Genomic DNA, 22,072 nt, shown 5'->3' with positions numbered 1-22,072 from the left:
TTCCCTCAAACCCCGAGCATCAAGCTCAGGTGCTGTATTAGACTGGGAAGACCTCCCCTCACCTCCAAGTTCTAGAAACCTACTTTAAAGCATGAGTTTTTGAGGCCGTTTGCATTGTGGTGACCACTCTAGAATTTTCCTATTGTCTTTCTACTGCTTGCTTTCTCTCCAAGTCAAATGTTTCATCTTTTTGGGACTGGTAGATGGGGCTTTTGTAGAAGGTACAAAACTGACTTTTAAGCAAAGGATAGACTCTGCGTAAAATTTAAAAATTTCAAAAACTAACAGAAAAGCTCAGTTATCCTGGGCAAAATTCTTCTGGACACTGTTGGAAATGAACGCTTCATGTAGCAATCCAGATTCATTTGCTGCAAAGGGTTCATTCTCCCGGCAGCCACAGCAGGAGTGAAGGGAGAAGCAATGTGAAGACACTTTGAGGCCATAACCTTATGTAAATAGAAACTTTTGTCACAAATAATAAATACAGAAAATTAAATGTTTGATAAGTGAGCATGTATCCAAGTAGACGAATTTCCCTGGCGCTGAGGTTCAGCTCAGCTTTCTGCTCATCCTTGCTGATTTAATTCAATGAGCCGACCTGCAAACACAGCCAGCGTTCCGATGATGCAGACGAGCATGAAGACTCCGAGGAGAATGTGGTCCATCACCATTGCAACGTACTTCCATTCCTCGGCCGCCTGGGAGAGAGGAATATGTTAGAATTTCCGTAAGACGATCATGGACTCACGATGTTCGTGCTATCCATCATCTAGGGGCCCTTCAGTCTGTTGATCATCCCTCCACTGGCATTATGATCTTTATTTTTTAAATAGGTTATTCACAATATGATGACTTGCTAAGATGGCCTAGGGGATCACTGGGCACATCTTACATCAGTAGCTGCCCCTTGAACACCAACCTTCCCATCAAGCCAAACCCATCCCTCTGTGCTCGAGCATTTGACCATTTAAACAAGAGGTGCAGATCTCAAGCCACAGAGCTTACGTTATTGGACTCCTGGTCTGACTTCATGGTCTCTGCGATGTATTTGATGCCCTCAATGGCACTTTTCACCTCGGGGTGTTTGATCAGGGGAGAGTGGAAACCCATGGGTGGAGGTCCCGGCTTCCCAGAAATGTCAGAAATATCAATGTCTTCTGTAAAAATTTTTTTGTCTTGTTTTTCTCTGGATGGTCTTTTCATCGTGGAGAAGAACATGATATTTGGGATAGTGTCGATAAAAACCTATAACAAAATAAAATAAAGTCCACGTATGGGAATTATTGTCAGCAGGGCAAGCATCAAACTCTGATTTTGCATAAGCAATGTGACCTTAGGCGAATTACTCAGCTTCTCTGGGCCTCAGCCTCTTTGTCCCTAAAACAAAAGGACTCTACTAGATTTTCTCAAAGCTTGCTCATCTGTATCCTGTGACCTGTCAAATTACTAAGGCTAACAGAGATGATTCTGTAATGCCAGCAGCTTGCCACTGGAGGGAGCCTGTGTGCAGCTACTGACTCAAGAAACCAATGAAGCTTAAACTTCCAGACCCCCTGTAGGCACCCACTTCTTTCAAGGCCTGTGTCCTCATGATCAAAAGGTTAAAGAAAGGGCCCCTCCCGTTAAAAAAAATATATATAAGCTTCCTGCCCCACAAAACAGCTAGACTGTTTTCTTCTGTTTCTTGTTCCTGAAGAAATGCAACATAGGTATTGCCAGGAGTCACTTGGCCTTTAGAGAAGCAGGGACTGTCTCTCCTCCCAAAAGAATACATTGCAAGCGGTAGTTTCTCTGTCAATTCATAACAAATCTTTCGCATTGTGCACAAAAGACTGGATGTTAGTGTCTCTGTGAAGATGTATAAAAGAACCAACATATTGGAAATGTTAACACATTTTAAAATTCAGTAATGTAAATATTGGAGACCAAGTTCCTCACTAAAACTTTTTGACAGTCTCTCATCAAGCCCCCTCCCTACCCCCACTCCCAATTTCTAGCCCTAATTCTAGTCTCAGCAGATGATTCTACCAGCAAAAAAATAAGCAGTCTGTTCACAAACTGGAAGACATAAAAACAGACATCTCAAGATTTCACAGCATTTGAATAAAAGGATAGTGATTTATTCATCTTCTCTAATCAGAGATTCTTGAAGGCTGAGTTTGGAATGGGCTTTGTTAATTCTGGTTTTCTTATCTCCCTGGGCCGGTTGCTTGAGTTATTTATACCCAGCAAGAAGCCAAAGAAAGTTCCTTCCCCAAAACCCCTACAGCCCAGAAAGGACTTTCCGTTCCTAAGTGCCCACAAGGGTTACCTAGGAGGCCACTGGCCACACAGAAGAGTAGACCTGCGGATGCCTTGAGGGAGGGGCAGCCCTGGGCAAAGTGTGCCGGGGCCTTGCTCGCTCACCTTCCGCACCCATTCGGGCATGATGTGGGTGCTGGGGGAGCGGTGGTGTGTGTTGATGACGATGACGGTGATGATGATGGATGCGATGACAAACACCATGGTGAACAGCATGTACTTCCCAATCAAGGGCACCGCACTGGAGGTGGAAGGGATCAGCTCCACAATGACCAGAAGGAACACGGTTAAGGACAGCAGGACAGAGATGCTCAGAGTCATCTTCTCTCCTGGACAAAAGAAGAAACAAACACAACCCACCTGTTATGGGCTAAATTGTTCTTCCACCCAAATTTATGTGTTGAAACACTAAGCCCCAGCATCTCAGGGACTGTTTTGGAGATAGGCCTTTAACGATGTAATTCAATTAAAATGAGGTCTTAGCGTGGGCCCTCATCCAATATGACTGGTGTCCTTATCAGAAAAGGAGATTAAGACACAGACACACACAGAGGAAAGGCCATGTGAGGACCCAGGCTGAAGACAGCCATCTGCAAGCCCAGGAGAGAGGCCTCAGAGGAAACCAACCCTGCTGACTCCTTGATCTTGGACTTCCAGCCTCCAGCACTGTGGGAAAATAAATCTCTGTTGCTTAAGCCACCAGTCTGTGGTCCTTGGTGAAGGCAGCCCTAGCAAACGAGCACACCACCAAAACCCAAGGGTGAGAGGACTGTGACTGGCATGTTCTCAAGGTCTCGTTGTGGGGAACTTTTTCTGCAGAATTTCCTGTGAGACCTTGGCACCTTAACTGTGCTGGTGATGGCAGGTGGCAGGCATTTGCATTAGAGGCTGCCAAGCAGGGGATGCTACTTCACCTCTTGCCCAGCATTCCGTTTCTTGGCGGAACTCAGGGAACGCAGAGAGGTTCTGGGTGGTAATCGAGACCCCAGATGGCAGTTTTTCCGTCCGCAGCAGAATGTCTTAAACCTCACAAAACTGAACTGCAGCCTGGCCTACTTGTTACCCAGCAGATGATGGGCAGCCCAGAAGTACGTGTATCTTTTTCTCATTGTGGGAGCAAAAAAAAAGCTGCAAGACCCAAGCCGAGAAGGACAACATCCATGACTTCACACCACTCGCTTTCTCATCTTCATCGAAGGGGATGATTTGGGGTTTTTTTCTTGTTTTGACTTTTTTTGTTTTTCATACTAAGGGATGAGGGATTCCCCTTCTCCTGAATCTTTTCTCCAGGCCCTACACTTTCAGGGTGAACAATTCCCGGATGGTGTCCTGGTTGGACAAGGAAACAAGAAAGCCAGGGGCTGGATGGCACTGGAATATTTTTGTGGGGATTGACCAGCTCAGATGCAGTAGAGAGCCCTTGGGAGGGACTTTCCTTGGGCTGGTCTTGGTGTTTGTGTCCTGGGAAACCCCTCGTGTGGTCCTGCTTTCCAGTGTGGAGCTTTTCCCATTCTGGATGTGTCCAGATGCTAGGAATATACACAGGACCCAGAGAGGATGCAAACAAGAAATTGTCCGTTTCTGGTGGGTAGGAAAGTCTTCAAAGGTAAAAAAGAAAACAGAATTATAAATATCCAATATTGATCAAGGTCCATCCAATTTCTTGATGAATGATAATAACGATAGCTAACAGTTATCAAGCAGTCTCACTGTTCTAAATGCTTTTCAAGCATAAATCATTTAATATTTATAGAAACTGATTAGTTTCCATATGGCCCTGCCTAGAGTGTTCTATCTTCACTTTAAGAAGCTTCATTTGATTGGAAAGGTGAAAAGATATTTGTTTGTGATGATTTGTTTAAGAATGAGTACAATCCCTAGAACATATGTTCTGTGGGGAACATTCTGCCTTGTTCTCTACCTTATCCCTGTCTTGTAACAGTTGTTTAAACGGTACATGTTGAGTGAGTAAATGTGTACGTTTTTTTTTTTCTTGTTGGAGAGTTGGATTTAGACTTTTGTGGGGTTTTTTTTTTTTTTTTTGGCCTTTTGATAAAATTGTTATCTGTCCTAAGTTTGAGGACCACCTTACCATCTTTCTTTTTTCCCTGCTTGTCTGCCGTAAATCATTTAAGAGCAGTGACGTGCTTGCAGGCATATGTGTTCCCTTTCCCCCTTTTCTGTAGATTGTTGGTGTCTGGTGAAATTATGTCACAGATGTGATTACTCAGTAGGAGGTAAGTAAGTCGTCCAGGCTGATATGGGAGAAAGAATTGCCACTTGGGAAGTATGGGGTTGTGTGTAAAGTTACTGCCATCTGGAGAATAGATACACAAAAGCTATTTTCAAGGGGCAAAGCCGTGGGCAAAGGAGGCAAGACCTGAGCAGTCACGTACAGCAAGTGACTTCATGGGGTATGAGGCACCGGTAGTGCCTGTGATACACGCCTTACCCAGCACACTTCGGGGCACACAGCAGGTATTCAGCAAATAGATGCTGGTGGTTATTCACTTAACCGGACTGAGCTGTGTATGCGCATCTTCGGAGTCCCGTTCAGCTCTCTGCCTGCCCTGTAGTCGGCCCCAGCTGGAATGTCACCACTGCACATGGCCAGTCAGTACACGCATCCTCCCAGGGACGATGGTTTGGGTCTGTCTGCCTGTATTTGTTTATTAGCCGTGGTTATTTCTGGCTTCCCCCAAAATAGTAGCCCGAGATCCATCAGGGTCAGCAGCTGCTGCCACGGCAGGCAACTGCACCCACCTGAGTCCGTGGGCAGGTAGAACACCAGGCCGGTTAAGAAGGAGAAGAGCAGGCAGGGAATGATGACGTTGACGATGAAGTAGAGGGGCAGGCGCTGCATGACAAAGTGGTAGGTGATGTCCAGGTAGGGGGTGGAGGGGCAGCAGGCGTAGAACACCCAGTGCTTCCAGCCCCGGGACTCCTTGATCACCCATTCCCCACTCTCCATGAAGTTGCTTAGGTCTGGCTGGTCGCTTTCCTGAGAAGATGGAATGAAACTTTGAATTCCCAGCCTCATCACCCTGAGGAGGGGGAGGGTTTCCTAATCAGCTGTGACAAGGCAACCGATACCAGCACTGTCACATACCCAGGAGGGACCCTGGGTCACCTTTGCTTTGGGGTCTTAGGTTCCTTTCCTGTAAAATAAGGGGGTTTGGACTATTGGGATTCTCCATGTTGACTATACATTCAAGTCACTTGGGAGCTTTAAAATATATTGGTGCCCTAGCTCCACCCCAGTCTGATTAAATAAGAATTCTTGGGCCTGAGCCTGGGCATAGAGAATTATTTAAGCCCCAGGTGGTTCTCTTATGCAGTGCATCAAGAACCTTCCCAACCAATTGAGAACCATCAAACTAGACAATCCCCAAAGTTCGAATGGGTGCTGAGAGCCTATGATAATGGAGGGGCAGAGTTGGAGACCTGAATCACGCTTTTCCTGCATCCAACCTCCTCACAGTATGTCACCACCCACCGGGTTGATGGCCACCACGGATCCGTCATAGGTCCAGGTGCCCAGCTTCATGCTGCAGTTCTGTTCGTCAAAGGGAAAGTGGGTGACGATGATCTCACAGTAGCTTTTAAAGATGGCGGGAGGTGTCCACGTGATGTGGCCAGTGTAGTCCAGGAGCACTTTGGTGAACTTGACGATGGCAAAGTCACCATCTGCACTACAATTGGGATAAAAGAGGAACAGGGATCCAAGTGACAGATGAGCCTTCAATTCTGCTTGGGGATGCTAACGGGAGACAATTGTTAATTATTCAGGTGCTAATTATAGAAGCTCTCTTTTGCACTGCATCGCTTTTTATCTGTGGCAATGTTTTTCAAATTTGTCTGATAATAAAGATCACTGGGGTGCTTGTTTAAAATATAGATTCCTGAATCTAAAAAATAATACAAGTGAATCTTTACAGAACAAAAACAGACTCACAGATACAGAAAACAAACTTATGGTTACCAAAGGGGAGAAGGAGGGAGAGGGACAAATTAGGAGTATGGGATTAACGGATACAAACTACTATACTTAAAATAGATAAGCAACAGGGATTTACTGTGTAGCACAGGGAATTATATTCAATATCTTGTAATAACCTATAATGGAATATAAGCTGCAAAAAATCTGAATCACTATGCTCTATACCTACAACTAACACAATATTATAAATCAACTACACTTCAATAAAAAATAAAGTAAAACAAAATAAAGATTCCTGAGCACCATCTGAGTGCTGAATCAGGATATCTAGGGATGAACCCGAGAATCTACAGTTTTAAAGGAATAACAGGTGACATGGATTCACTGCGTCCCAGATTCTTCTTCCCAGTCCTCAGTAGTATTTGTGATGTTAATCTCCATGTATCCCTTCTCTGATATACTTTGAAAGTTAATTGAGAAAAAACCCAGGAATTTTAAAGAAAAACACGTCTAGTGGCTCATTACGGTGACAAGCACGTTAAAGAAGGGGTCTGTTACCTTTAAAGAACTATTTAGACCGCAGTGGGGTGGGGTCACAAACTCAGATGCCTCCAGGGCCAGGCAGGCAAGGAAGGAGGGAGGGTTGAGCCTGGCATGGGGAGAGACCCTCTCTCCCCTGAGGAAGGCACCACTCAGCTCTGCCGTGGTGTCTGCGTGGGAGCGAAGGCTCCATGTTGCCTGATATTGGATTCTTCCTTGGAAGCTGGGAATCAAGACTTTTAATCCAAGGTCGCCTTTTTTTTTTTTTTTTTTTTTTTGCGGTACGTGGGCCTCTCACTGTTGGGGCCTCTCCCTTTGCAGAGCACAGGCTCCGGACGCGCAGGCTCAGCGGCCATGGCTCACGGGCCCAGCCGCTCCGCGGCATGTGGGATCTTCCTGGACCGGGGCACAAACCCGTGTCCCCTGCATCAGCAGGTGGACTCTCAACCACTGCACCACCGGGGAAGCCCCAAAGTTGCCATATTTTTGAAAGTTGGATTTTTCTAGAGAAGTTAAAAATTCAGATTTTAATGTATTTCCCAATTTTCAAATGTTGGCAATAATTTCTCATTAAAAAAGGCAACATGGTAGATACTAAAAAAATAACAAACTATTTCTGCAGGTCTTGTTCAGTGGGTGGTCTGCTCATTCCAGAACAGCCTGTGCCCCAGGGCCTTGGCAGAGAGCAGGACGGTATAATAGGTGCTGAAAAGTGGGCGGGGTCTACCTTGCTGGGCTTTCAGGGACATGCGGTATATATTGTGCCTCACTTCATAAATCAAGAGATTTTCTTCTCATTAATTTTTCCTTGGGACTGAGAAGAGGCTCTATCCAGAAAACTATGCAGTTTGAGACCCTCCCAGCAGAGCAGAGGGAAAGGGTGGTCTATGTCTCTCCTTCGAAGCAGGTGAAACAGGATTCTTTCCCCCATGAGGGTCTTTCTGAGTGAGCTTATCAAAAGGACCTGAGGATTTTAATTGCTTCCCTCAGATTCTAAGTGAAAGAGAAACTTAACTCTGAGAGATAGACACTCTGTCCTATGAGCATACTTGTCCAAAAGTTTACACAAATGATTATGTACTTTGACTCAAGTTTGAATCCCAGGTCGGATTGGAAAATATGTAATAAAATATCAAAGTTGGGGAGGGTCGTCTTAAAAGGTATCATTTCTGCTCACTAGCCCTGGCCACCTTGCCTGGTGAGTCTGCTAGAACGCACAGCCTGCTCGCTCCAGACACGTGCTATAGAATGTCAGACCACAAATCCTCTAGGCCAGTGTTGAATGCTCCTGCCTGGGAAGGATGCTCTTTGCAATGAACATTCCCTGACAAATGAAGGGCGTATGATAATGAACGTGTCATTAAATTGGAGTGTCTTGAATCACATTATAATTTCACAACATGCAGTCTGTCACAGAGCCCAGTGGATGGGCTACATAGGCATCCCAGGCCATCAGCAGCACGCGGCATCTTGGGATGCTGTGAGGATGTGATGAATAACAACCCCAGGAGGTTCAGACCTATTGGTCGGAAGGACATTTAATTCCAAGGAACTCAATTATATGATGTTTGGGTTCCTTGGATAGTTGCCATATACCCTACAGGAGCTCTCAGGGATTAAATGTCCCCCACCCTGCAGCCCTGTTTCAATTTGGCTCTGATAATTGTTTCTATTCATAACACGAGACACCATATGGCACCCCTAGCATGTCAACTTGGCTCTTGGTTTTTAAGGGTTATTTAATGTGAACAGTGGTGAGACGCATGCCAAGAGTGGCAGCCCTTCCGTTAGGGCACTTGGGCTCCACCTGCCCCCGTAATGTCCGCCTTCTAATCCTGTCTGTTTTGCTTACTTGTTATAAAGAACTAGGTCCGGGCGCCAGATCTTTTCCGATGGAATGTGAATTTTTTTCACGCCACCATAGTCGTCTGGGTTCCATTTTAAGTTGTAATCCACCCATTGCTAGAAATGAAGACATTTAGTCGATTAAAAAACTAAAAATATTTTTAAAATCTAGGCTTATCAAGAGCTCTGATGAGCATGGTAATTCAGGTATGGACAGAAATTGTGTTCCAGTAAGAAGGTTTTGATTCAGAATTCAGTTTTCCCCTTAGTAACAAGTAAGAGCCAACACAGGGCACTGAGTACATGCAGGCACTGTTGTAAGCATTTTACCCATATTCATCATTTAGTCCTCACAATGTTCCCATGAGGTAGGAGTGATTATTGACCCCATTTTACAGGTGAGAAAACAAAGGTAGCCCCAAGTAACGCCACCAAGTGGTAGCAGATCTACCAGGTACACTCCCACCTTAGGAAAGGAGAATGACCCTATCGGGAATGTTTTCCTCAAGCAGGCAACATCATATTTTTAAAAAGTATTATATTTTCTTCTACATTATGAAAGTAACATATACCCAATGCAGCAAATTTGGATAACACAGTGTTGAATTGTCTCCCCCAAATTAATATGAAGTTCTAAACCCCCAAGAATGTGACCTTATTTGGAGTTAGGGTCTTTACAGAGGTAATTAAGTTAAAGTGAAGTCATTAAGGTGGGCCCTAATCCAATATGACTGGTGTCCTTATAAGATAGGGACATTTGAAGACAGATACATATTCAGGAATAAAGTCATGTGAACATGAAGACAACGAATTCTGAGCAAAGGAGAGAGGCCTGGAGCAGGTTCTCCCTCACAAACTTCAGAAGGAACCAATTCTGTCAACACCTTAATTTTGGACTTCTGACCTCAAAAACTGTGAGACAATAAGTTTCTGTTGTTTAAGCTGTCCAGGTTGTGACTTTGTTCCAGGAGTCCTAACAAATTAATACACACAGAAAAAGCACAAAGTACAATAAAAAATAAACACCAAAACATGATCCACAGCCCCACTACCCCAAAATATCTACTTTTAACATTTTGGTACATATCCCTGTTACCTAAATTGATTCCCTCTGGGCCCATGTTAAATTTCAGGGTGAATAAAAGCAACATGAATGCAATTATCTAGCTGAGTTACCTGTTTCAGACGAACATTGGTTGTCACGATCTGATTTACTTCATCCTGCAAAAAAGATAAGGCCCCATCTTTAGGAGGACAAGAGGGGAGCCAGGGGAGGATGGTCCGGGGTGGGAGGTGTGGAGAGCCTGGAGCTCTCTTGTCTCACCACATTGATGAGCTGTATCAGCTGCAGGCCCACTGTCACCTCCACGGCCTTGCGGTGGTCTTCCACGGGCCGTACTACGCTGTTGTAGTTTTCAAATAGCTTTGCCACCAGGCGGGTCTCATGTTCGGAACCCAGGACGAGGCCAGCTGAGACAGCAAACAACACACTCACTGTCAGTGTCTGCTCCCACCCTCTACACACAGTAACTGAGGTGTGGCCAACTCATGGAAGGCACGCAGGCCCCCTTGTTGAAGGGCTCCCTGACGCAGCTATTATTGCCTTGAATTCCTTTCCAAGTGCAGCTGCCAATGTGGTCCCTTCCCAGTGGGGCATGCCAGATTATCATGCACCTGTACTTTGGACAGATGACATTCCTTCATCCAGCATCGTCTGCATCAAGTTTGCTAGGAACACGCACACACAAGAAGAAAGGTCCACACAAAGTCGGTCTTGGTATTTCAGAATCTGGTCATGATGCAATGAAATCTCAGATTGGCTGGCCTCAGAGCTCCTGATGCTATGAACAGCCCAAAACTGATGCTGATTCACACCCACTAAGATGTTATTCCATAATTAACAAAATTAAAATTGACAAATATTGGTGAGGTTACAGAGAAACTGGAATCCTCATATGTTGCTGTTGAGAGGTAAATGGTGTAGCCGCTGTGGAAAGCAGTTTGGTGGTTCCTCACACAAGTTATACACAGAGCTACCATATGACCTAGCAATGCCATTCCTGGGCATATCCACAAACGAACTGGTCATACAAAGATTTGTACATGGGGTGGGGGGTGTATAAATTAGGAGGTTGGGATTAACGTATACACACTACTATATATAAAATAGATAACCAACAAGGACCTACTGGGCATTACACTTAATATTCTCTAAAGGAAAAGAATCCGTAAAGGAATATACATACATATATATATGACTGAATCACTGTGCTGTACACTTGAAACTAACACAGTATTGTAAATCAACTATACTTCAATTTAAAAAAGAAAAAATACAAACAAAAAACCCCCAAAGCAAACAAAAAATCTGTACATGAATATTCATAGCAATATTTACAATAGCGATATGGTAGAAACAACCCACATGTCCATCAATGGATAAATGGATAAACAAATTGTGGTATATCTATGCAGTAGAATATTATTCAGCCATGAAAAGGGATGAAGTTCTGATACATGCTACAGCATGAATGACTCCTGAAAACATTATGCTAAGGGATAGAAGTCAGACAAAAAAGGGCACGTATTGTATGATTTCATGTATATGAAATATTCAGAATAGGTCAATCCGTAGAACAGAGAGTAGGTTAGTGGTTACTAGGGACTGTGGGGACTGGGGACTGGGAGTGACTGCTAATGGGCCCAGGGTTTCCTTCTAGGGTGATGAAAAAGTTCTGGAATTAGTGGTGATGCTTGCGTAACATTGTGAACGTACCTAGTGCCACTGGATTGTGTACTTTAAAATGGAGATTTTATGTCATGTGTATTTTACCATGGTAAATCTTACATACTTACGTATTTTTCCATAATTTGAAAAATAAAAAAAATAATCATTGCTGATGGGCCCATGTCCCAATTAAGTTGCTAAGAGTGAAAACCACATGTTCTGCTGACCTGGGTTTGGGGCTCCTATTTGGAGCATGAATGATTCCAAGGAATCTTTACTGCGTTTTCCTTCGGGATGGAGGGCAGTATCATCCAGTATTCTCAGAGCCCACAGGCTTTGTGTGTCCAGCGTGATGTGCTCCTTACCAGCAGGCAGGCAGGCAGACATTCTCGCCTGAGATTCCCAGAAGTGGGCTACTTGTCTGAGGTCATGCGGCTAGGGCAGAGCTGAAGTTAGAGCCGGTCATTCTGTGCCGTGCTCCTGTACTCACTTTTAATGTTATGAATGTGCTGGAAACTGTACAGCTACATGTGCCATTATTCCTATGAGAAAATGTGTTCCAAATTCCAACAAGTTCCTTATGAAGGATCTCTGTAACTCAAGCCTGCTGTGGTCTGGAGGTTGCCTGTTCAGGGCTGGGAGAGGAAGTAGACACACAATCCGTTTGTCCGGATTCGTGTAACCAGATCTCCCCTTTCCGCAGGTTGTTGCTGAAACTACACTTTTTCCCTGGGCCAAGGCAACTTTAAAAATGAAACAAGTGAAATGCTTTCCCTTTTTTCCCAGTTGTGTTAACCGATCACCGCTAAGGCAGGTGATTGGTTGTGTTTTTTTTCTCCTTCGATCCTAAGTTTGGAAGTGTTTGCCAACAAAATAATTATTAAGTAAAAAGTAATTCTGTTTTCTATCTTTATTGATCAACAAAAATAATAACAAACACACCCAACTTGTTTTGTGCCAGACTTTCTTCTGTGTGCTTTATATGTACTAAGTCTGTCAATCCTCATAACTGGGTGTGGTATGTACTATAATTGTCCTCACTTTACAGATGAGGAAATTGAGGCCCAGATTTCATAAATGGTGGAGCCAGGATTGACACCCAGAGCCCATGCTCTCAACCACTATTTCTCATCTATAGAACTTTATATCAGTTTGAAACAACCAATGTTATGGAATGAATTGAAACATGTTCATGCTCCCAAAAGTATGTGTTTTAATTAACCTGTAGAGCTTTATTAAAGGTCCTATATTTGTATTACCTTATTGAATCCTTATAAAAATCCTATGAGGTCAGTCTTTACTCCTACTTCACAGATGGGAAAACTGAGGTCTGGAGAGCTGAGTCATGTATTCACGGCTCCCAGCTAGTTAGAGGTGGGATTATAAGTGGAGGCCGTCTGACGAGAGGGCCTGTGCTCTTCACCACCTCCCTAAAGGCCAATGTATCATGTCCATTCGGATTTTTGAAGGTTTCAGTATAGCTCAGATATCTTTATTATGACCTTCCTGGACTCTATATTACTGAATGCCTTACCTAGCCTACCTCTTCATTTCTAGTTTCCCAAATTTTCTGAACCTAAAAGGGTCTGTGCAGAGCTTTCATGTGGCATCTCCCCCAAACTACCTGCATTTGAGGACCCTTAGAGCAGCATGTTGTCCAAAGACCCAGGTTTTGCAGGTGCCCCACTGAGCCCCTGGGATGCAGCTGTCCTCTGTCCTCCACACCTTGTCTATCTTGGGGCCCACCTAGCCCACGGTGGGAGCAGTGGGGGACTGGCGTGGATCACTGAGTGTCTTGGCCACTGGGTTTGAGGTTATTGCTTTGGTGTTACCTTGGGCTGCTTATTTTTAAGTGACCGTTTATTCCAGTTTGACAGGAAGAACATACTAGAAAGCAACAGAGAGAGCAGATGCTCAGCGTTCTGTGACAGGAAAACTATGCAGGCCAACCCTAAGTTCTGCTAGGGAGTAGGGACCACTGGGGAGCCAGGCACGGTCGGGGTTCCAGGGATACTCGCTTCTTCCTCTGCACCCTCGCCAAGGCCAAGGGACCTTGTGCCTTTCGTAATGAACTTCTAAGGAATTTCTAAGGAGGTCTCCATTTCTTAGACCATATTCGTTGGTATTCTTTTCTTTTTTCCTCCCCAAAGCAGGGTAGAGTGATAGAAAACTTATAGGACCTGAACTCAGAATTCTAGGATTCTGTTCCCAACTCCAGTATGGTCTGGAGAATTGGACCATCTCTTCACGGATTCAATAAATCACAGTAAATACTTTCTTTAAAAGGCAGGATGTAAATTAACAAACACAGACAAACACATACGTAATATCAGAGTCTCCCTTTTCAGCCAAATCATGCTGGTCATCCCTATTCAGATGGTGGTAACGTTAATTCATTCACATATTCGTTGAACATTTGCTGTGTGCAAAGCATTGTTTGAGTAGCTTTGAGGTTTTCCAACATGAATCTGATACAGATCCTGTCTTCCTTCCTTCATGGACATTGATATTTTCCATTTACATAAATAACTGTAAACAAGCTGGAAAGTAATATGCCATAAGAAAGGTGGTAATGAAGTGCTTGGGATTCCTGAGCTGGGGGAGAGGAAAGATTATAATGAACGTGCTATAAAAATAGAACAGAGATCATTATGTGTTATGCTAACACGGGAAAAAGTGTCCCTCACTTTTGCCCCCAAAGGACTGAATCTAAGTAGGGGAACCCAGCCACAATTTTAAAGTGTTCTTTTGTCCCATACTAGTCCAATCTGTATTTTTATGTGGGGAACAGCTTGGTGGGTTGGACAAAAGGAATTCTGTCCTGTTAATGGTCACCTTGGGTAATTCTTATCTCAACCTGGTGCTGTGTTTCTTGCTACCTTTTCAATTTCAGGCTGTTTTCTGACCATGCACATAAAAAAATGGAGTCTGATCACATTCCAAAGTTTGTACATGAAGTGACTTTGGGAAGGTCAGTTCATGTCTTTTAGCCTCAGTTTCCCTATAATATAAATTTGAAGATGTTGGATTGCCTCGTCTTGCTCTAAATTTCTGTTAACTATCTGTGTGAATTGACACCAGCAAACTCTAGGTTTGATCTAAATACACATCACATACTTCAAAAAAGAGCTAAACTTGCATTTTTGGAGATCTTTGGTGTCCTAAAAGATCTCTGAAGGATTTTTATATACAAACATATCACTTAAGAATTTCCATTGAGTGTAGTGTTTGCAAACACACACACACACACACCACCACCACCATTACCACCAAGCCAGCTTTGGTTGGATCGAGTCCAAATCCCAGAGGATATAGTTTATCAGAGTTTAGGCTATTTGTTCAACTCTGCTATTGAAAACCATTTATAATACAGCTCTTCACCTCTCTTGCCCAGAAGACCTGTGTTTGTCAGAGCAGTATTAGAGAAGAGAAATCACAGAATGTCAGTCGCCTTGTTTCTCAGTTGAGATGATATCACCAGTAAACTTTTATATGAAGCAGTCAGCAAACATCTATTTCCCTCGACCGGAAGTTTGGGATTCAGGATAGCTTTTCAGCTGCTGCGTTGTGACACATTCCAGAATTGAACGCAGGTCAAGGGCTGTGCAAGGTTTTATGGTTTCAATTCAAACCCAAACCTACATATAGTAGTGTCCTTTTAAAAAAAAAAAGTAGGCCGTAATGCATTCATATGAATTTTTTTTTAGCTTCAGAAGTTAAAAAAATTACAAAATATTTCATCTCTCATGGAGAGAGTTTAGTTACAGTTATGAAAAGGTTTCTCCCTCCAGCACATGGAGCTGTCAATCTATCCTCTTCATTTTCAGAATTCTCCTAGAGCCATAAAAAGACTTGTTAACCATACTGCTTGTGATTATAAGTCACCCTTCTATGTTCCTATATTTGTTCAACTACGATAGCAGCTCCGGGATGGTAGAAGAGGTGCTGAATCAGATCATACGGATTTACTAAGATGCAGGCACTGAAGGAAAGAGAGATTGCATGTCTACTTTGTAGCTTTTGACCAGGCAGCTCCTATTTTAATTGGATAACCCAACTAAAACTCTTTATCCACAAACCCAATCAAGCCAACATCGGTGAGAAACGGACAGAGCAGCCTGGGGCTGGTGAAGCCCTGCCATTCTGTGTTCCCATCAGAGAAGCAAGACTCTGGTTCGGGGGCGTCTAGTGCTTTAGCCTCAAAGGAGCAGCCCTGGCACTTACCTGAGCAGAGGCCAAGGAACAGCAGCAGTGGCCGGGGCTCCATGGGCTGGTGGTGGGGTGTTCGCCTGGGCCGCTCTCTGGCTGGACACTCAGCTGCTGGAGAGTTTGGCAAGTGAGTGAGCTGAACCAAGCTATTGTTTACACCACCTGTTTGTGGCAGTGACAGCTGGGCTGCCTGGAGCCCTGGAGCCCGGGGCTGAGGTCCTTACGTTATTGCAGGGCGGACACTTTACACAACTGCTGGAACTTTGACAAGTTGAGGGTGAACTGCACTGTGTTTTCAATGCACCATGAGTCAGGTCTTCATAAAAAAAAAAAAAAAAAACACGTTAGAGTAGGGAATGAATTATTTTGCCCGGTGAGCAACTCCCTCCCTTTTGTATAAACCAGAACCTCATCCGTGTGGATTGATTTGATCAGGGTCACTGGGTCTGAGTAGATAGTCAGCTGTGTGTGTAAGACACTGATCATCTAAATCACAAAAGTCCACATTCTACAGAGAGGAAAATTTATTTGCTCTGGTTCCCTCTAGGCTGAGAATGCCTGGGGCTTCTGTGAGGGAATGAATTTGAAAAGAGTGGGGTTGGTGCCGCTGGAGAGAATTCCATGTTTGATTGGGTTTGGTTTCAGTGGCTTCGTCCATAAAACTGGTTTTACGATGGCCCCCGGAGTGGCTGTCCTCAGCTCTGTCTCTGTATCAGGCAATAGCTATCCTGCAGTGTGCCATTAGCGACAGCAAACAGCCCACCTCCCATGTCCTGTTATTCAAGTGAGAAGTAATTAATGGGAAAATTGTCCCACTGCATAAGCGCCGTTCCAGGCTCCTACTTCCTGCCGTCATTCCTCTGCCTACTCTCAGGGAAGCAAAGTGCTTCCGTTTTTCAATTTATTTGTTTAAAAAAAAAACGATCCTGAAAGCCAGTAGTTAGTAATTGCTCAGTCAGAGAAAGATTTTTACCAAAATAGAAAAGGGAGCAGTTATTTAAAGACACCCTGCCGGTTCCTTCCTTGCTTCCTTCTCAGATTGAATCAGGTGAAGAAGGTCCCTCACCTCAAGCCCAAGGACAGCACCCTGACCAATTCCCCCATTCCAGTGAGTCCAAAGAAATAATTAGGGAAAGGGCTGGGAGTGTAGTGAAGAGAGCTTAGAGTCTGCATTATTTATATATTTTTTGCTTTAAATTGTGGGAGATGTGCTGTCAACAGAAAAATTGGTTCCCTCCTTTCCATAGCATAGCACTGTGACTACAAAGCCAGGAATACGTCCTTTCACGCTGCCCCTTACATCTACATGGAGCCATGGGACTGAGTTCTAGAAAATGAGATGGGAGGGGAAACTTTATGAGACTCACCATCCTCCCACTGGAGCTCGTCCATGCTCTTCTAGTCTCTGATTGGCTGGAATAGACATGGAATGGACATGACCCCCAGGGTGACCTTGGAAACCACATGTTGAAGGGGGCTTTGCTTTTGATATCCTGAATCCTTGAATGACTCCAGGGAGGAGGGCGCCCCATTGGCCTGGTTACCACCCAGCTCTATTTCATGAGAGAGAACAAAACTTTGACTGTGTCAAGCCATCAAAATTCTTGGGTTTATTTGTACAGAAGGTGGTTTTATCATCGTTAATACAAAATGTACTCCCTTGCATTGGGGATCCTAAAACATGTAGCACGGTGGGGAAGGTAAGAAAATTGGTACTGGAGGCAGAAAAGATGAAGATAATAGCAAATTACTTAAAATAACTGTTGTCCTAGATTTCTTCATGAGCAAAGTATGTACCAAGCCGGTGGCTCTAGAAGAGGTTGGAAAACACAAAGTCAGTGTTAGGGGTTTTTTTGGGGTTTTTTTGTTTGTTTGCTTGTTTTGTTTTTTGGCCACACGGTGTGGCTTGCAGGATCTTAGTTCCCTGACCAGGAATCGAACCCATGGCCCCTGCAGTGGAACGGTAGAGTCCTAGCCACTGGACCTCCAGGGAATTCCCTGTTCTTATTGGCTTTGCTTAGGGAGTCTGTACAAGGAAGAGTCAAGCTCAGGAAACTATTGGCTGGTTCAAGAACAGAAATGAAAGGGATAGGATGAGTCCAGAAATCTGGAGCCTTCCGCTTTGAGCCCTAAGAGTAAGTGATCACATAGAGAGAAAAAAAAAAAAGGCTCTGAGCAGCAAAAGCCCGTTAGGACTTCTCAATACCTGGTCTCACCACTGTAGCAAAAATCGTTTAAGGTTGCTCTCTTCACGCTCAGGCCAATTTCTTTCCCAGCGGGCTTCAAGATGGTTTCCATTAAGTTGGAGGAGAGAAGTCTAGGGGTTAGGGTGCAAAGAGGTAAATCAGGCTTGAGAATTGTGTCTGGTAAAGAACCCTAGGTGTGCATACTGTCACGTGCAAATGACTGCAAAGAAAGATTTCAGAAGCTTACTAAATATTTGAGGGAATTGTATGGCCAAAGAATTCTGGGTTTTTTTTAAGAGTTTTTTTTTTAACATCTTTATTGGAGTATAATTGCTTTACAATATTGTGTTAGTTTCTGCTGTATAACAAAGTGCATCAGCTATATGTATACATAATCCCCATATCCCCTCCTTCTTGCGTCTCCCTCCCACCCTCCCTATCCCACCCCTCTAGGTGGTCACAAAGCACTGAGCTGATCTCCCTGTGCTATGCAGCTGCTTCCCACTAGCTATCTGTTTTACATTTGGTAGTGTATATATGTCCATGCCACTCTCTCACTTCGTCTAGAGTCTGTCATACAGAGTGAAGTAAGTCAGAAAGAGAAAAACAAAAACCGTATGCTAACACATATATATGGAATCGAAAAAAAAAAGGTTCTGATGAACCTAGGGGCAGGACAGGAATAAAGATGCAGATGTAGAGAATGGACTTGAGGACACGGGGAGGGGGCCAAAGAGTTCTTGAACTCAGACTACAAAAACTTTGGTTGCCCAAGCCGTGAATCAGTCCTTGGGTACCCAAAGACGCACTGGGGGAAGCAAGCTACAGTCTCTGCAGGAGGGCACTGTCCACACTGCTCACCTCACATGCAGCCTTGGAGATAATGGACCAGGAAGAACCCCGGCAGGAGGCACATCCAAGAGCCACGGAGGGCAATGGACAAGGGAGCTCTGCCCAGAGAGCAAAATCAGAGACTTAACCAAGGAATTGTTGCAGACCCCCTCAGCGCCCAGCCACGTTCCCTTGGCTTTCACCTCGACTTGGAGAAATCTACTGACTGCCCACACCTGCAACCCTCTACCTGAGACTTTTTTTTTTTTCTCTGGCTGTAGGACAGGGGACACGACGGAAGTGCAAGGGAATTAATGCCCCGCAAAACAGCCCTCAACCACTGTCGGAGGATAAATTCCCGCCTAGGATGGGATAACTGAGGCACTCTCTGCACTGCGTCCCAGGGTTCGTCCATGGGATGGAGTCTTTGTTGCCCCTAGTGGACGTGGCCTGACAGCCTTGCCTTTATTCGTTTCTATCTCTTTTCTGTCTCAGTGTCCCCACCCTGCCACCTCTCTGATAACCCCTTGCTGGGTCTGCTTCTGGGGAAACGCAAATTGAGACAGAATTTCTTGCACTGTCTGGGCAGGGGGTCTTCACGATGACATGAGTGGGTGCCTTTCCCACGTTTCCACCATCTTACCTATTCTCTTCTGTGGGCAAAATGCAGAATAAAAAAAAAATATTAAAACTGCTATCATCCACAGGAGTAAACCTATTTTTTTCATTGGAAACTTTATTACTAAAGTAATTCAATTTTATTATAGAAAAATTGGAAAACAGATGAACAAAAAGAAAAATTTTTATCCATGATCCTTCTACCAGAAATATCTATGGTTAATGGGTTATTTTATATACATTCAGACTCTTTCCATGCATTTATGTATGTTTTATGTATTTGTGTATTTATTTTCACTGACCCCAAACCCTACTTTATGTTACTTGAAGTCAAAAGATTTCCTTTAATTTTTAGGTTTTTATGCTAGGGAAATGATATTTTCAGGAAAAGATTAATTTTTTTGCAGTTTTATTGAGGTATAATTGACAAAATCGTAAGATATTTAACATGTACAATGTGATGATTTGACATCCATATACATTGTGAAAGGATTCCGCCCATGCCTTCATTTATTAAAAATTTTGTCGGGGCTTCCCTGGTGGCGCAGTGTTTGAGAGTCCTCCTGCCGATGCAGGGGACATGGGTTCGTGCCCCGGTCCGGGAAGATCCCACATGCCGCGGAGCGGCTGGGCCTGTGAGCCATGGCCGCTGAGCCTGCGCATCTGGAGCCTGTGCTCCGCAACGGGAGAGACCACAACGGTGAGAGGCCCGTGTACCGCAAAAAAAAATTTGTCATTGGGCATTGCTATGTGCCAGGCACAGTTCTAGGCATTTGGAATACATCAGTAAATAAAATGAAGATTTCTGTTCCTCAGGAAAAATGCATTCTAGTTGGCGGAGATTATCAATAAAAAAATATATAGAACTATACTCCAATTTAAAAAATAAATATATATACAGACAATAAGTGAATTGTTTAGTATCTTAACAGGTCAAAATGCTATGGAAAAAGTAGAGCAGGGTAAGGGGGATCGGGACAGCTGGAGAGGGGGTCGCAATTGTAAACGTGGTAGGTTGAGGGTACACTTCAATGAGGATGAGGCATTTGAGCAAAAACCTGAAGGAGGCGCAGACATCTGTGGTATGAGCATTCTGGGCACCAGTAGAGGTCCCCAGGGGGAATGGGCCTGGTGTGCTGAAGACAGAGCAAAGGAGCCAGCCCGGCAGGAGCAGAGTGAGCAATGGGGAGACGGCCAGAGGATGAAGTCAGAGAGTAGCCTGGGGGCGGAGGGGCCTCAGCACACCTTGTAGACTTTTACTCTGTGTGAGATGCGGAGCCCCTGCATGGTTTTGAGCGGGAGTGACATGATCTGACACATGTTGTAAAAGGGCAACTCTGGCTCCTGTGGTGACAAGAGCTGTAGGGGAGACAAGTTAGGAGCTACACAGTAATCCAGGAGGTGGATGGTGGTGGATGGGACCAGAGTGGATGCAGTGAGGGCCCTGAGAAGTAGTTGGATCTGGGAACTATATGCTGACACTAGGGCTAACGGGATTTCCTGAAGAATTGGAGCTGGATGCAAAAAAAAAAAAAAAAAAGAAAAAATAGAGGATGATGATTAAAGATGATTTGCAGGGTTTTGGCCTGAACATTATGAAGGTTTTATGTGCCAACAAGTGAATTAAGGAAGGCTGTGGATGGAGCAGATTAAAAGGGATGAAAATCATGAGTTCTGTTAGTTTGAGGTGTCTATTAGAAATCTGAGCCAATAGTTGGATTTAGGAGTCAGGAGTTCAGGGGAGAGGTCTAGACTAGGGTAAATGGTGCTTAAAACCACGACTGGATAAGATCAAAGGAATGAGTATAGACAGAGAAGAGAACTAACATCAAAACCACAATGAGCTATCACCTCACACCTGTCAGAATGGCTATCATCAAAAAGACTACAAATAACAAATGTTGGTGAGGTTGTGAAGAAAAGGGAACCCTCGTGCACTGTTGAGGGGAATGTAAATTGGTGTAGCCACTGTGGAAAACAGTACGGAGGTTCCTCAAAAAACTAAAAATAGAGTTGCCATATGATTCAGTGATTCCATTCCTGGGTACATATGCAAAGAGAATGAAAACACTAATTTGAAAAGATACAGGCACCCCAATGTTCACAGAAGCATTATTTACAACAGCCGAGATATGGAGCAACATAAGTGACCACCAACAGATGAACGGATGAAGAAGATGTGGTATATGTATATACAATGGAATACTACACAGCCATAAAAGAAGGAAATTTGCCATTTGCAGCAGCATGGATGGACTTGGAAGATACTATGCTTAGTGAAATAAGTCAGACAGAGAAAGACAAATACTGTATGATATCACTTATAGGTGGAATCTAAAAATTACAACAAACTAGTGAATATGACAAAAAAGAAGCAGATACAGAGAACAAACTAGTGGTTACCAGTGGGGCGAGGGAAGGGAGAGGGTAAGATAGGGGTAGGGGATTGAGAGGTGCAAACTGCTGTGTGTAAAGGAAATGAGCTACAGCAAATGGAATATAGCCAGTATTTTATAATAACTATAAATGGAGTATAACTTTTCAAAATGGTGAATCACTATGTTGTACACTTGAAACTTACGTAATGCTGTAAATTAACTATATCTCAATTGAAAAAAAAAGTTGGGAAGAAGAGGAGGATGCAGCAAAAACTGAGAAGGAGGAGACACTGAGGCAGGAGGAGATTCAAGAGAGGATGGGGTTCTGAAAGCCAGGCGAAGGGCTCTGCAAGGAAGAAGGTGTGGCCCTCTGTGTTAAATGCTGCTGATGGAGCCCATGAGACGAGGACGGAAATGACCACAGGGCTTAGGAATATGGCGGCCACTGTGACCTTGACATGTACAAAACCTGACTGGAGTAGGTTTAAGAGGGGAG

The 22,072-nt window shown here is 44.1% G+C and overlaps 1 protein-coding gene across 1 annotated transcript; it reads right to left on the bottom strand.

Annotated features, from left to right (window-relative positions):
• Nucleotides 1-566: 566 nt before the first annotated feature.
• CHRNA1 (cholinergic receptor nicotinic alpha 1 subunit) lies at nucleotides 567-15,621 on the bottom strand. Its single transcript, XM_060015651.1, has 9 exons — nucleotides 15,579-15,621; nucleotides 9,951-10,096; nucleotides 9,803-9,847; nucleotides 8,634-8,743; nucleotides 5,798-5,993; nucleotides 5,065-5,302; nucleotides 2,407-2,630; nucleotides 1,006-1,245; nucleotides 567-698 (listed from the first exon to the last, which is right to left on the bottom strand). The coding sequence occupies exons 1-9, from the start codon at nucleotides 15,619-15,621 to the stop codon at nucleotides 567-569; spliced, it is 1,374 nt and encodes a 457-aa protein (XP_059871634.1).
• Between the last annotated feature and the right edge of the window lie 6,451 nt (nucleotides 15,622-22,072).

Source organism: Delphinus delphis, chromosome 7 (assembly GCF_949987515.2).
Source record: "Delphinus delphis chromosome 7, mDelDel1.2, whole genome shotgun sequence".
Lineage (NCBI taxonomy): Eukaryota > Metazoa > Chordata > Mammalia > Artiodactyla > Delphinidae > Delphinus > Delphinus delphis.
This window is presented reverse-complemented; position numbering and strand designations above follow the sequence as displayed.

What these genes read in the sequence shown, in the direction of transcription:
- CHRNA1 (XM_060015651.1), bottom strand. Translation starts at nt 15,621, where the DNA reads ATGGAGCCCCGGCCACTGCTGCTGTTCCTTGGCCTCTGCTCAG. An exon ending in GTTCCTTGGCCTCTGCTCAG is followed by an intron (nt 10,097 to 15,578) that starts GTAAGTGCCAGG and finishes TTGCTGTCTCAG; the next exon opens with CTGGCCTCGTCCTGGGTTCC. An exon ending in TGCCCGAATGGGTGCGGAAG is followed by an intron (nt 1,246 to 2,406) that starts GTGAGCGAGCAA and finishes ATTTTGTTATAG; the next exon opens with GTTTTTATCGACACTATCCC.